Source organism: Schistocerca nitens, chromosome 8, assembly GCF_023898315.1.
Source record: "Schistocerca nitens isolate TAMUIC-IGC-003100 chromosome 8, iqSchNite1.1, whole genome shotgun sequence".
Classification (NCBI taxonomy): domain Eukaryota; kingdom Metazoa; phylum Arthropoda; class Insecta; order Orthoptera; family Acrididae; genus Schistocerca; species Schistocerca nitens.
Window position 1 is genome coordinate 33,934,466 of NC_064621.1, and position 15,177 is coordinate 33,949,642.

Genomic DNA, 15,177 nt, shown 5'->3' on the forward strand with positions numbered 1-15,177 from the left:
GTGTCGGTGTCTCTGTTTGATACTCATTTCGCCATTGCCGTCGAACTTCATTAATGTTTTCGTACTTAAAATACCACTTACTTCCTTTCATCGAATGTAAGCCTTGCGCCAGCCATGTTTACTCGAGTAACTAGGTGCAACTAAGAACAAAACACTGACTACCTGGCGACTGTCATCTGACAAAACAAAACAACGCAATACAACGCTTGTGTGGCGATTGCCGGAACTACAAACTATTACACTGCCAAAGATGAGACAACTCTGTCAATTAGTTTGCCAGTTATGGACTTTTAAACAGTGGATACATTTCTTTGGACCCCTCTGTATTGTTTACTCCTACCTGTATACTCTGGTCGTAAGACCTGTTTTATGTTGGAATCAGTCCCTTGTTCAGTCTTTGTAACTTTGTTCCAGTGAACGACTTAAACTGTTGTCACAACAAACTGTAATATACCATTTCCAGTGCTGAGATGGCACGGTCGGGATCCAATAAATTAAAAAAAGAGCGTTTAAGTGTATCATTTAAGTGCAACGCCTATTGACGCATTTTGGATGTTGTCATAATTCTGTGAGAGTTGCTAGGACAAATTTAACAGTAAAGTTCTGGCAATAGATCGTAGAGTAGAAGGAAGACGGTTGCAAGCAGTGGAAAAATACTCTCAGTTATTGCCGGGAACAACACGTCGAGAATGATAGCGGCCTTCAAACATCGAGAAATCTCTGCAGATAAGAAGCGAGCGTCTGGGAGACTGATATCGGTGAAAGGAGTTGTCCATTAACAGCAGCAATCACGGGAAACTTGATCTGATTGAGCAATGGAAAGACCGATATTATCGCGGTAATTTCCTAAGGAGTCAAGATTAAATGAAGAATGCCCGATACGGGTGTGTGGGTGTGTGGGTATATATAAGAGGCAGCGGTCGGCCGCGGGAAAGGTCAACGCCGGGCAGCCATCATGTTGTGGAAAGCGCTGCTGTTGGCTGTGGCGGCGGCTTCGGCCTCCGCTCAGGAGATCAACAACCGCTTCCCAGACGGCTTCATGCTGGGCTACGCCACCGCGGCCTACCAAGTGGAGGGCGCCTGGAACGAGGATGGTACGTACCTCGCACTCCCGTGACGCACCACTAGCTACCGCTGTACAGTCCAGCGGAAATAGACTCTTAGCACCTGCAGGGCCCCACACTGGAAGAGCATACTTGCATCTTCACTCATTGAGAAAAGTAACGGAAATTATCCAGAACGACGTCCTGTGAGAGAAATGGTCTTCAGTCCGAAGACTGGTTTGATGCAGCTCTCCATTCTGTCTGTGCGTGACTACTGCAGCCTGTATCCATCTGAATCTCCCTACTGTAGTTGTGCGTTGGTCTGCCGGTTTTCACCACCCATTCCTTCTATCATTATCAAACTGACGACAGCTTTATGTCTCAAGATACGTGTTCTCAACCCATTCCTTCTTTTACTCAAATTGTGTCATAAATCTATTATCTCCGTAATTAGATTGAGTACCAGTTCATTGATTATTTGATCGAACCGCCTGATTTTTAGCTTTCTTCTGCAACACCACATTCCAAAAGATTGCTATTGTCTCGGAGTCTCCAATGGTTTTCCTATGTTTTATTCCCATTTAAAGACGAACTCCGAACAAATCATTATATGCAATGTGATACTTATTTTTAGAAACAACCGGAGCGCTGTGACAGTTCATTTAATATAAGACACAAGGGGCCGCAAATGTCGGAAAATACCTCAAAAGTTGATGACAAATACTGAACACGTGACTTCACCAGATGTACCTCGCCCCACGTGCAGCGGTTGTTGTTGTCGACACTCGCCGGTTGAAGGGCAGTGCTACACATATGATGTGTTGTGAACCTATCAGTTACAAAATGCCCGACGGCTCTTATGAAGGTAACCCCATATCCGTACACTGATGATACCTCCGAAATCACAGAGTGCCAGTCACTGGTTTTTGTGTCTGGTGCTGGCCTTGTTTCGGTCCCCCAACTGTGCACTATAGCGGTTGAGCTGTAGTAGCTATTGTGGTTGTGGAGACATGAGTGTCTCAAGTGATCGCCAGCACATGGCACTACCCATCGGTACATCATCTGTCTCATCAATGTATTTTTCAGTGGTAAAATTTGGAGATTGTTCTATAATACACTCCTGGAAATGGAAAAAAGAACACATTGACACCGGTGTGTCAGACCCACCATACTTGCTCCGGACACTGCGAGAGGGCTGTACAAGCAATGATCACACGCACGGCACAGCGGACACACCAGGAACCGCGGTGTTGGCCGTCGAATGGCGCTAGCTGCGCAGCATTTGTGCACCGCCGCCGTCAGTGTCAGCCAGTTTGCCGTGGCATACGGAGCTCCATCGCAGTCTTTAACACTGGTAGCATGCCGCGACAGCGTGGACGTGAACCGTATGTGCAGTTGACGGACTTTGAGCGAGGGCGTATAGTGGGCATGCGGGAGGCCGGGTGGACGTACCGCCGAATTGCTCAACACGTGGGGCGTGAGGTCTCCACAGTACATCGATGTTGTCGCCAGTGGTCGGCGGAAGGTGCACGTGCCCGTCGACCTGGGACCGAACCGCAGCGACGCACGGATGCACGCCAAGACCGTAGGATCCTATGCAGTGCCGTAGGGGACCGCACCGCCACTTACCAGCAAATTAGGGACACTGTTGCTCCTGGGGTATCGGCGAGGACCATTCGCAACCGTCTCCATGAAGCTGGGCTACGGTCCCGCACACCGTTAGGCCGTCTTCCGCTCACGCCCCAACATCGTGCAGCCCGCCTCCAGTGGTGTCGCGACAGGCGCGAATGGAGGGACGAATGGAGACGTGTCGTCTTCAGCGATGAGAGTCGCTTCTGCCTTGGTGCCAATGATGGTCGTATGCGTGTTTGGCGCCGTGCAGGTGAGCGCCACAATCAGGACTGCATACGACCGAGGCACACAGGGCCAACACCCGGCATCATGGTGTGGGGAGCGATCTCCTACACTGGCCGTACACCACTGGTGATCGTCGAGGGGACACTGAATAGTGCACGGTACATCCAAACCGTCATCGAACCCATCGTTCTACCATTCCTAGACCGGCAAGGGTACTTGCTGTTCCAACAGGACAATGCACGTCCGCATGTATCCCGTGCCACCCAACGAGCTCTAGAAGGTGTAAGTCAACTACCCTGGCCAGCAAGATCTCCGGATCTGTCCCCCATTGAGCATGTTTGGGACTGGATGAAGCGTCGTCTCACGCGGTCTGCACGTCCAGCACGAACGCTGGTCCAACTGAGGCGCCAGGTGGAAATGGCATGGCAAGCCGTTCCACAGGACTACATCCAGCATCTCTACGATCGTCTCCGTGGGAGAATAGCAGCCTGCATTGCTGCGAAAGGTGGATATACACTGTACTAGTGCCGACATTGTGCATGCTCTGTTGCCTGTGTCTATGTGCCTGTGGTTCTGTCAGTGTGATCATGTGATGTATCTGACCCCAGGAATGTGTCAATAAAGTTTCCCCTTCCTGGGACAATGAATTCACGGTGTTCTTATTTCAATTTCCAGGAGTGTATTTTTGAGCTTTTACGAATATCCTCTGTCATTAACGAACGTTTTCGAATGTTCTAGAATATTCTGGAATGTTCTAGAATATAACGCGAAATCGGCACATATTGCATTGATCCCCATTGCAGACAAATCGTCTTACCCGATTAATTATGGAGTGTTGTAAAGACAGACGAACAACTCTTCGACCTATGCTCGCTCGTACGGAGAAACTGCGTGAACAAAGACTAGTTGTGTGAGTGAACTATTTAAGCAACAAACAATGTACTTCAGCAAAGGAATCAGCGAATACAGAGTATGATACCAAGGGAAGGAAAAGTGTTTAAATCCACTGATACGACGACGGACCAAGGTGAAAGCATAAACTTCTCAACTGGACTCCTAAGTCAGCTCATTACGTCCGGTACGCTGTCGGGAAAAAAAATGTTCTAAACAACGTTTCAGGAAAGGAAATATTTGCCGGAAATTAAAGATACAAGCCACTATTTACGCTAAGAATCCCAATCATTCTTACTAACTAGCCGCTGAGCTTCGAAAAGCTCCAATTTCCGATGAGATTAGGTTCATTACAAAGGGCAAGGATAAATATACCAGCGGTGCGGAGTGAATTCAAAATATTCGTTTTTCTCGCATTACCAACTATTAGGAAGCGGGTCGGAAAACCACAAAAATTACTCGACTTTTCGCCGGAAATAAAAACACCAACTACGGTTTATAAGAAAGTATTTTGGCTAAGATGGATGCTATACAAATGAACAATTAACTGCATATTTTTTCCAGTCCAGATAACAAATGGAAAAAAACAGCAAGCACATCAGTTCCTTTTTAGTTAGTGCTTTTATAAAACATTTCTAAAATACACCTCTTTTTAATAGAAACTTGTTTCGCTATTACCAGTCTGAATTTTGTATAATCCTTACTTCTGGCATTTCCTGTTAATTAGCTATTCAAATAGGAAACTTAGTCTACTACTTTTCGTGTCTCATTTTTCAGTCTAATTCCGTCAGTACCACCCTGTTCAATTCGTTACACTAGATTACCTCCATTTAACTGCTGTTCATGTTCAGCTTATAAACTATTTCCAGGACACAATCCATTTCGTTCAACGGCGGTCGCTACACGCAGTAGGACTACGAGAGTGTCTGCTGTCATAAGGAACCGTTTGCTGGAAAGTGGATTGTTCGATAAACTCACTCCAGTCACCGTGTAGCTCTTCACATAATATAATGAGGCGAAAGACATAACTGGAAGTATTAACGGCGCCAAGTTGCGTCTATTGATGGCAATAAATCTCACTATTACGGCAGGCACTGGTGGTCGGTTTGGAGTGCTTGTTAACTCAACAGGCCATTAGGATGACCTGACGTACGCTCCGGTGAGCATGTGTAGTACACTGGACGGCGCCTGGTTCAGTCTAGATTACCGACAACGTTCTTTTATCACTATTAGGGTACACCTATTCTATAGAAATCCAACATCAGAATGATCGGCTGTTTGCAAGACTGCGAGACTGAATTGTAGTCAGAGAATACTGTACAATACTATTGATCAAGACCGCGTGCGATTGTTACTACACGCTGTATAAATCACATAAACGCAAACTACATCTACGTCCACGTCTACACTCCGCAAGCCACCTTACGGCGTACGGCGGAGAGTACCTCTGCCACTGCCTTCTTCCCCTTCCCTGCTCCATTTGCGAATAACAAATGGGAGGAGCGACTGCTCTGATCTCTGAGAGTTTCTCGTTGTGGTCACTTCGCGACTCTTCTTGGAACGTGCGCTCTCGGAACACAGCGGTGGCCCTCTCCTATAGCAACTGTTACCGGAGTTTGTAAAGCATCGCTCTAATGCTCACACACGTTGACGAAACGGTCCTGTAGTGAAATGCGCCGCTCTCCGCTGCATCTTTGTTGATCCTACTTGGTAACTGTCCATACTGACGAAAAATACTTATGAATCGGTCGAACAAGTGGTTTGTAAGACAATTCTTCCGTGAGAGAATCAGATTTCTCCAAAGTTGTTCGTGCTGTTTGCTTTATGTGGTCATTTCGCTTTAGATCGCTCCGGCAGCTTAGTCCCTCTATTTTGCAGCTGTTATTTTTTCCAATAATGTTTCACCGTAGCGTAGTCGAACAGTAAAGGATCTCTGCACCTACTTACACGCAATATGTTATTTGGTGGAAATAAGGCAACAGAGGGACTAATTCAGTTACGCAGTGAATTTCAGACAGGAAAAGCAAATACGCTGTTCAAACATCGCAAGACGAGCAGCGCACTTGGAATAGACGTAGAGACACGGTCAGGCACTAGCTCGCTTAGAAAGTTCAAAATCAAAATACTGGTCTGTAAGGCGTGCACAGAAGCAGATACAGACTCGTATTACACTTTAGAGTAGAACAAAGTTTAAGAGAATCGTCCCGAAGTGTCCGTAAGAGAAAAGGGGATACCGAGATACTGAAGAATGAGGAGACGCGTTTGAAATTCTCGAAGGCTGTAGACACTGCGACAGCGAATAGCACAGCAGGCAGTTCAGCTGAAGAGGAATGGACTTCTCCAAAAAGAGCAAACACAGACGGTGGATAGTCAAACATAGGTACGGGGAACGCGACTGCGTGGCTAACACAAGACGTACTTCAACTGATCGACAAAGAAAGGAAGTACAAAAATCTTCGAGGAAAGGCAGTAATACAGCAGTATGAGTCACTTAGGAACGAAATAAAATGGAAGTTCAGGCAAGCCAAGGCTAAATGGCTGTAAGAAATGGCGTCAAAGGTATAAATGTTGCACGAAGAGTACCCCCTACCACCGAAACTTATTTGCTGTAATTAAGTGGCCTGCTTGTGCGAACCAGATAAAGAGCTTCGCCACAGAGCCAAATGGGGCTAGGCATCATCTGTGGCAAAATCATGACAACACAGATTTTAAAATATTACAGTAATTTACTAATAGAAACTTTACAAATACTTAACTTTAGTATGAAGAAAGTGCATGGCAGTAGGTCAGTTCCACTTGCCTTGTACTGTCTTTAACTCTGGTCTATTTCTGAATCGAGTAAACGATAACTACCATCACTTGCAGACTGTCCACTTGTGGCTTTTCTTAATGGCGCCTACGAATCAATCCTGATGCTGTTTTGAGGTACTGTTGGGGGTAGAGGGAGGGAGGGGGGAGCCGTTGTCCGCTTGGGATCTATACTCCCTTCACAGACAGTTCATAGAGCCTCGTAGCACGTGTGGACAAACATTGCCCTGTTGAAAAACTACACTACACATGAGAGGTGACGTATGTGGGCTCGTGGTGTCTGTAACATAACCTTCAGTCACTACCAGCGTGACCTGAGGTCATACGCGGTGGCCCCCCACCAGGAGCAACTCGGCTGTGCCTCTGCAAAAGACTGGAAGGATGGTCTCTCTCCCCAGGTCGCCACCATACACACCAACGATAGCCACCCGAGGATGGTGCAGTACAGCGCTGCACTTCGGCACTGAACAGAGTGTGACGCCATTATCAGCAGTCCGTGCTTCCCTGTCAAGACACCACCAGCAGTTCATGTTGTGGTGTTAACGGCCGTCTATGCACGGGACAGTGATTTCCTAGACCGTCTCGTGCAGGATGACACAGGACGTTTCAGGAAGTCGATTTCGATTTGTCCTATGACAAGTGCAGATGTGAAGGGGTCGCGACGTGCCTGGCGCACAGTACGGCCATCCTCCGTTTCGGATGTCCACCGAATCCTTCACAATGAGCACACCAGCCCTCACATTGCCATGTAGTCGTAAGTCACGCCACTGTCGCATCCGAATGCCCCACAATTCTGGATACTGCACGATTCGGCCTGCTAGCCAGGTGGACACCCCCAGTGACCCCCGTTTAAAACTCTGCCAGATGCTGATAACGCTATCCCACATGAATACGTGGCGTCATAGACAGCGATCACTCAGTATCCGATGCTGTTCGATTACACTCCGAAGTGCCAAAGAAACTGGTACAGGCATGCGTATTCAAATACAGAAATGCGAAAGGGAAAGGTCCCGAGTTCGAGTCTCGGTCCGGCACACAGTTTTAATCTGCCAGAAAGTTTCAGAAATATGTAAACAGGCAGAATACGGCGCTGCGGTCAGCAACGCCTTTACAAGACAACAAGTGTCTGGCGCAGTTGTTAGATCGGTTACTAAGGTTATCAAGATTTAAGTGAGTTTGAACGTGGTGTGTAGTCGGCGCACGAGCGACTGGGTACAGCGTCTCCGAGGTAGCGATGAAGTGGGGATTTTCCCGTGCGGCCATTTCACGAGTGTACCGTGAATATCAGAAATCCAGTAAAACGTAAAATCTGCGACATGGCTGCGATCGGAAAAAGAACGGGACCAACGACAACTAGAGAGAGCCGGCCGCGGTGGCCGAGCGGTTCTGCGCGCTTCAGTCCGGACCACGCACCTGCTACGGTCGCAGGTTCGAATCCTGCCTCCGGCATGGATGTGTGTGATGTCCTTAGGTTAGTTAGGTTTAAGTACTTCTAATTCTAGGGGACTGATGATCTCAGATGTAAGTCCCATAGTGCTTGGAGCCATTTGAACCATTTGAACTAAAGTGAATCGTTCAAAGTAACATGTGCGCAATCCTTCCGCAAGTTACTGCAGATTTCAATGCTGGGCCATCAGCAAGTGTCAGCGTGCGAACCATTCAACGAAACATAATCGATATGGACTTTCGGAGCCGAAGGTCCACTCGTGTACCTTTGATGACTGCACGACACCAAGCTTTACGCCTCGCCTGGGCCCTTCAACATTGGGGGCTGTTGATAACTGGTCTGGTCGGACGAGTCTCATTTCATATTGCATCGAGCGGATGGACAAGTACGAGTATGGAGACAATCTCATGAATCCATAGACCCTACATGTCAGCAGGGGACTGTTCAAGCTGGTGGAGGCTTTGTAATGTTGTGTGGCGTATGCACTTCTTGTGATATTGGAACCCTGATACGTGTAGATACGACACGTGAGACGTATGTAAGCATCCAGTCTGATCACCTGCATCCTTTCATGCCTATTGTGCATTCCGACGGACTTGGGCAATTCCAGCAGGACAATGCGATACCCCATATGTCCAGAATTGCTTCAGAGTGGCTCCACGAATACTCTTCTGAGTTCAAGCACTTCGCTGGCCAGCAAACTCCCAGACATGAACATTATTGAGCATATCTGGGATGGCTTGCAACGTGCTGTCGAGAAAAGATCTCCACCCCCTGGCACTTCAGCAGCGTTACGGGCAGCCCTGCAGGATGCATGATATCAGTTCGCTGCAGCAGTACTTCAGGCATTAGTAGAGTGCATGCCATGTCGTGTTGCTGCATTCTGCGTGCTCGTGGGAGCCCTACGCGATATTAGGCACGTGTACGAGCTTCTTTGACTCTTCAGTCTATATCCTAACATGCCTGGCAACAACATTAAAAACACGAACAATAGTGAACGCCGGTGGCCGTTCTACCTGCCACAAAGAATTGACTTAGGGAAGAAGCATAAAATAGGTCTTGCCTTGTGCCCCCGCTGTTGGAGGTAGCCTGTACTCAGTTGACCCTGAGAGCTAGGCAGCTCAGCGTGCTTCTATGTACGGTCATACTAATTAACAGCTCATTGGCCTGACTGCTTTCTCCCCGCGTGTTCCCACAGGCAAGGGCGAGAGCATCTGGGACCACATGCTGCACGAGCACCCGGACTGGGGCTGGAACGGCCAGAACGGCGACGTGGCCTGCGACTCGTACCACAAGTACCCCGTCGACGTGGAGTGCCTCGTGAACGCCTCGGTAAGTCGCCGCTTACCTACTGCTTACAAGTTTGTCCAGACCTATTACAAGAACTGTGCCTATCAACAGATATGTCGCTCAATAAAATTACTAGCTGTTTAGCAGGAATTGCCCAGAGTAATTAGTCCAGCCCCGTATCCAGCTATTGTTGCTTCTCCTGAATTTTATTGAGTTTATTTATTTCCTTCTGAACATGGTTTTTATTATTCGGCATCGACAGTAAGTCTGACGTCCAAGGAGGCTATTCATCAATCAACCTTGTAAACTTTTGTAGCATTTGGTTCACGTTACCTAAGGAACGAGCATGAAGAATAGAATCAACCCCAACTGCAGCGACCAAATTTGGAGATTGTTCAGATATATTTTGCGAGTGTTTGATATAGGCGACCCGTGGTCTTAGTGGCTTATGGTTTATCCGGTCTGTCGCCCCAAAATACTTTTTTTGTGTGAAAATACCTTTCGCAATGGTGACGGGGCCTGTAACGTCCAATCATAAAAACGTTCCGGTTCACCATGAATAAAGGTGTTCCACACAGACTGAATATTAAAATGCTTTGGTATCAAGTGTAGCTCAGGTGAGAGGTCGGATTGGTACGAGTCCTGTGACGTACTGCCAGAAAATACTTCCACACTGTAAATGGAGGTATTTCAGAATGTCAAGGTTGGCACCCTTGAAAACCATATTCAATGTCATCTGGTAGCGTCATGGTGCCATAAAATGGGGCAGTGGCGAGAGGAGCGATAGGTGGGGATGGGGATGCAAAAATGGGAAGAAAACCAGCGACGAGTACACAGTAAAGCTTACTAGCGTATCTGCGATTCATTTTGTAACGTGTGTTATCAATTGTGGGTATGCGCCTCTCACAGAATGAAACTAGGAATAAAATGACAAAGGGGTGGACGTAATTCTTAATGAGAGACTTCATTGCAGTTCCGACAGATCTGCGGCTAAGTGGATGGGCAGGTAGCCGTTTGTTTGATTGTGTTTAAGGTGTAATGGTTATGGAAGTAGCTACAAGTAGATCAGTGTTACACATCATTCCACATGACTTGCAGACTGTCAGCGGTAGCTGTCAACAACAACAACAATTGCCGAGCACCATTGTACATATACTGAATGTAAGTGAAGATATTTTTATTGGTGGTTGAGAAAAGAGTATCGAACAACATTACATCAATATTTACTTTACCTGCAGACTAATAATTACAGCTGCTAGTAGTATGTCAGCATCACGTATAACGTGAACAAGACGAGAAGTAATACGGTGTGTTGCAGGCCGACATGTACCGGTTCTCCATCTCGTGGCCGCGCGTCCTGCCCACGGGAGACCTCGACAACATCAACCAGGCCGGCATCGACTACTACAACAACCTCATCGACCTGCTGCTCGCCAACAACATCCAGCCTCTGGTGAGTCCTCACTTCCTGCTCAGTTTGTGCGCCACAAAATTCTGAACAGTGGTAAACTTTGCAACATTTCTTGAGGGAATGCCATGTTTTCTAGGATATATGGAGGCAGAAAAATACTGTAGTGATCTGTAATTAAGTGATAGTTGACTTCTTCCGTATCTTCGCACCGCAGTAAAGCTTGTAAACTTCCCTCCTCCCTCTGTTTAGCTATATTTAGACGTTATTGCCGGGCGTGAACTGAATTGAGGCTATCGGAGATTATGTAGTATGGGTTCAGGGATCATATGCAGGAGAACAAAGGTACGTTAAGAGCTGTGGCCGAATGACCAGACAACGGTTTCAACATGTCAATACTTTAGCCCGACCTCGTAATCCTCATTCGCTTTACAATACTATTTCAATCAGTTTAGTGTCGTTTGTAAATTCCCTCCACACCCCATCCGTCCCCGTCCCCCCTCCCCCAAACACCTCCGGAAAATTATTGAAGTTTAGACAGAACGCCCTGTATAGGACCATTAATGTTTTTCATCATGCACACGTGATTGCCAGTACAAAAGAGTTGATCCCCTTAAACCAGATCTCAACTTCATTACTGACTTCTTATTATTGTTTCCTTTGAATTCTTCTATCAACAGTCTTACTGCTATCGCATGTTTATATATTCAGTACCGGTAGTTTTGAACGCAACTTTGTTCCACTCAAGGTTCTGCCTACCTCCACAGGCGACGCGAAATACTCTACTGTCTGTCTCTCTCTTTCACACACACACACACACACACACACACACACACACACTAACTCCCTTACACTCGACTCCCAAACCTTAAACAACTTGGGAAACACTGTGTTTTATTCCTAAAAGTTGCTTTGTCAGCAAGACAGTACCCAACAAATATCCAACTCCCAAACAACCTGGCCATCAGTAGATATGGTACCCTCACAAGTTGTAACCTGTATCATACTAGTACCACAACTATTTATTGCTGGAATACAATATGTGATTTTATTTGTAGTTGAAAACTTATAGATTTTGTCTGAAAAATTGTGAGCAGCTTTCTGTCTGGCGTATGTAGGAAATTACACTAGTTTTCTAAGCACTTCATCACTGTTACGCTGTCTGGGCTTTTTCGTAACATTCTTCTATACGTCCCAGTCAGAGTTGGTCACCCTAGATATTCGATTATTACGTTACCAAGTCAGCCATAATACTTGAGTGGCACATAACAACAAAAGCATGGTGGGTGACAGCAAAATCTTAACAACAGTTTCTTTTACCAAAGAACCTTCGTCTGTCTCAGAGTTTAAAAAAAAACACATTCAATTACACTGAATAGGGGAATATTTCGTTGCAGAAAACACCTGCTAGGTATGTAAGCTTTAACATGAAATAAGTGTATTCTAAAAATACACACATCAAAAAAAGTTTTGCATCAACTCAGTTCCGGGAGTTCCGGAACCTGTACAGAAAACTGGAATATAGATCAACATAAACATCATTTCCGCCCTTTTTATTACTCATGAAAACCAAACATTGGATGTTGTACTACCATACAGCGAGACCTTCGGTAGTGGTGCCCCAGACTGCTGTACACACCGGTACCTCTTATACCCAATAGCACGTCCTCTTACATTGATGCATGCCTGTATTCGTCGTGGCATAGTGTCCACAAGTTCATCAAGGCACTATTGCTCGATTGTACCACTACTCAACGGCGATTCGGCGTAGATCCCTCAAAGTGGTTGATGAGTCAAGTCGTCCATAAACAGCCCTTTTCAATCTATCCCAGGCATGTTCGGTAGGGTTCATGTCTGGAGAACACGCTGGCCACTCTAGTCGAGCGATGTGGTTATCCTGAAGGAAGTCATTCACAAGATGTGTACGATGGGGGCGCGAATTGTCGTCCATGAAGACGAATGCCTCGCCAATATGCTGCCGATATGGTTGCACTATCGGTCGGAGGATGGCATTCACTTATCGTACAGCCGTTACGGCTCCTTCCATGACCACCAACGTCGTACGTCGGCTCCACATAATGCCACCCCAAAACACCAGGGAACCTCCACCTTGCTGCACTGGCTGGACAGTGTGTCTCCGACGATTGTCTGTTTGAAGGCACATGCGACACTCATCGGTGAAGAGAACGCGATGCCAATCCTGAGCGGTCCATTCGGCATGTTGTTGGGCCTATCTGTACCGCGCTGCATGGTGTCGTGGTTGCAAAGATGGACCGCATCATGCAGCCTATTGCGCACAGTTTGAGTCGTAACACAACGTCCTGTGGCTGCACAAAAAGCATTTTTCAACATGGTGACCTTGCTGTCAGGGTTCCACCGACCCATAATCCGTAGGTAGCGGTCATCCACTGCAGTAGTAGCCCTTGAGCGGCCTGAGCGAGGCATGTCATCGACAGTTCCTGTCTCTCTGTATCTCCTCCATGTCCGAACAACATCGCTTTAGTTGACTCCGAGACGCCCGGACACTTCCCTTGTCAAGAGCCCTTCCTGGCACAAAGTAACAATGCCGACGCGAACGAACCGCGGTATTGACCGTCTAGGCATGGTTGAACTACAGACAACACGAGCCGTGTACCTCCTTGCTGGTGGAATGACGGGAACTGATCGGCTTTCAGACCACCTCCGTCTAATAGGTGCTGCTCATGCATTAGTTTACATCTTTGGGCTGGTTTAGTGACATCTCGGAACAGTCAGAGGGACTGTGTCTGTGATACAATATCCACAGCCAACGCCTATCTTCAGGACTTCTGGGAACCGGAGTGATGTAAAACTTTCTTTTTTTTTAAGTGTGTAATAAACTTCGTTTCACTGTTCAAAATACATGGCGCAACAACGTGATACCGACAGACTTCATGGCGATGTAGAGTGTGTCCTGAGGCTTAAACTGAGGATAGCTACGACTGAGTGGAAACGTTATCTAACGACACTGCACAGCGTCCGATTTGTAAGGGCAAATGCCTGTGGCTTTGGCCACCTCCTTGTAAGTTTGTACGCTCACGCATTTGGGGCCATCGTTCTCAGCAGTCTCTACAGAGGTGTTGTGAAAAGTGTGGACGCGTTTGGCACCATCATAAGTCACGAGTGCTGTCGAGTCCACTGCGAGAAGCTCCGATTGCGATTGCGACCTGTCAGTCCACAAACTCGTATAGTTTGCTTAAGGGGTGGACTAGCGGCAGCGTTGGCTCCTATAACTTTCGCGGTCCGTTGCGTCGTTGGATGACATTTACAGATCACAGTTCCCATAAGCAATTGGATCTTCAAGACATCCGCTACAGCGTCTAGATGTCTGCCTGTATCGTTTTGCTGCACCACGTATAATTACTCAACTGACAGTCATGTAAACAGATAAAGGCACATATACAGACGTATGTGGTTGGCTGATCATTACTGGATAAGCCAACCACTTCCACCCCAGTAAACGTCTCTTTACAACTACTTTCATACATCATATACACATATCAACAGTACCACAAACTGATCCCGGTATTACGTTAAACTGAGGGTGTTTCTACATGTACGAGGTGTGGCTAGAAAAAAACCGGACTAGTACTGGTGAAACAATAAAACGAATACAATAAGGCTGAAAGTCGCGTGGCCTGTCACGTGACTCTCGCTCCGCCTACTGCTCGAGTTTCATCTGCCTCCTGCACTCAGTCTGCCCGTGGCGTCTGGTTTAAGTAGTTGAAGTTTTGTCTGTGCGTCGGAAAATGTTGAGTGTACAGAAAGCACAGCGTGTTAACATCAAATTTTGTTTCAAACTAGGAAAATCTGCAAGTGAAACGTTTGTAATGTTACAACAAGTGTACGGCGATGATTGTTTATCGCGAACACAAGTGTTTGAGTGGTTTAAACGATTTAAAGATGGCCGCGAAGACACCAGTGATGACACTCGCACTGGCAGACCATTGTCAGCAAAAACTGATGCAAACATTGAAAAAATCGGTAAACTTGTTCGACAAGATCGCCGTTTAACAATCAGAGCAGTGTCTCAGTTAACAGGAGTTGACAAGGAAAGTATTAGGCAGATTCTTCATGAAAGTTTCAACATGAACAAAGTGTGTTCAAAAATGGTTCCAAAGTGTCTCACAATTGAACAGAAGGAACGCCGAAGAATGATTTGTTCTGACATCCTGGAAAACATTGAAAGTGATCCCACCTCGGCGATCTTGTCGAACAAGTTTACCGATTTTTTCAATGTTTGCATCAGTTTTTGCTGACAATGGTCTGCCAGTGCGAGTGTCATCACTGGTGTCTTCGCGGCCATCTTTAAATCGTTTAAACCACTCAAAGACTTGTGTTCGCGGTAAACAATCATCGCCGTACACTTGTTGTAACATTACAAACGTTTCACTTGCAGATTTTCCTTGTTTGAA

At 46.6% G+C, this 15,177-nt stretch overlaps 1 protein-coding gene across 1 annotated transcript in view; it reads left to right on the plus strand.

The window, feature by feature from the left end:
- Positions 1–929: 929 nt before the first annotated feature.
- LOC126199041 (myrosinase 1-like) overlaps positions 930–15,177 on the plus strand; it is a 49,382-nt gene continuing 35,134 nt past the window's right edge. Inside the window, exons 1-3 of the mRNA XM_049935745.1 lie at positions 930–1,094; positions 9,245–9,378; positions 10,655–10,789. Of these exons, the coding sequence (XP_049791702.1) occupies positions 956–1,094; positions 9,245–9,378; positions 10,655–10,789 (408 nt within the window). The 5' untranslated portion in view covers positions 930–955. The remainder of the gene's footprint in view (positions 1,095–9,244; positions 9,379–10,654; positions 10,790–15,177) is intronic.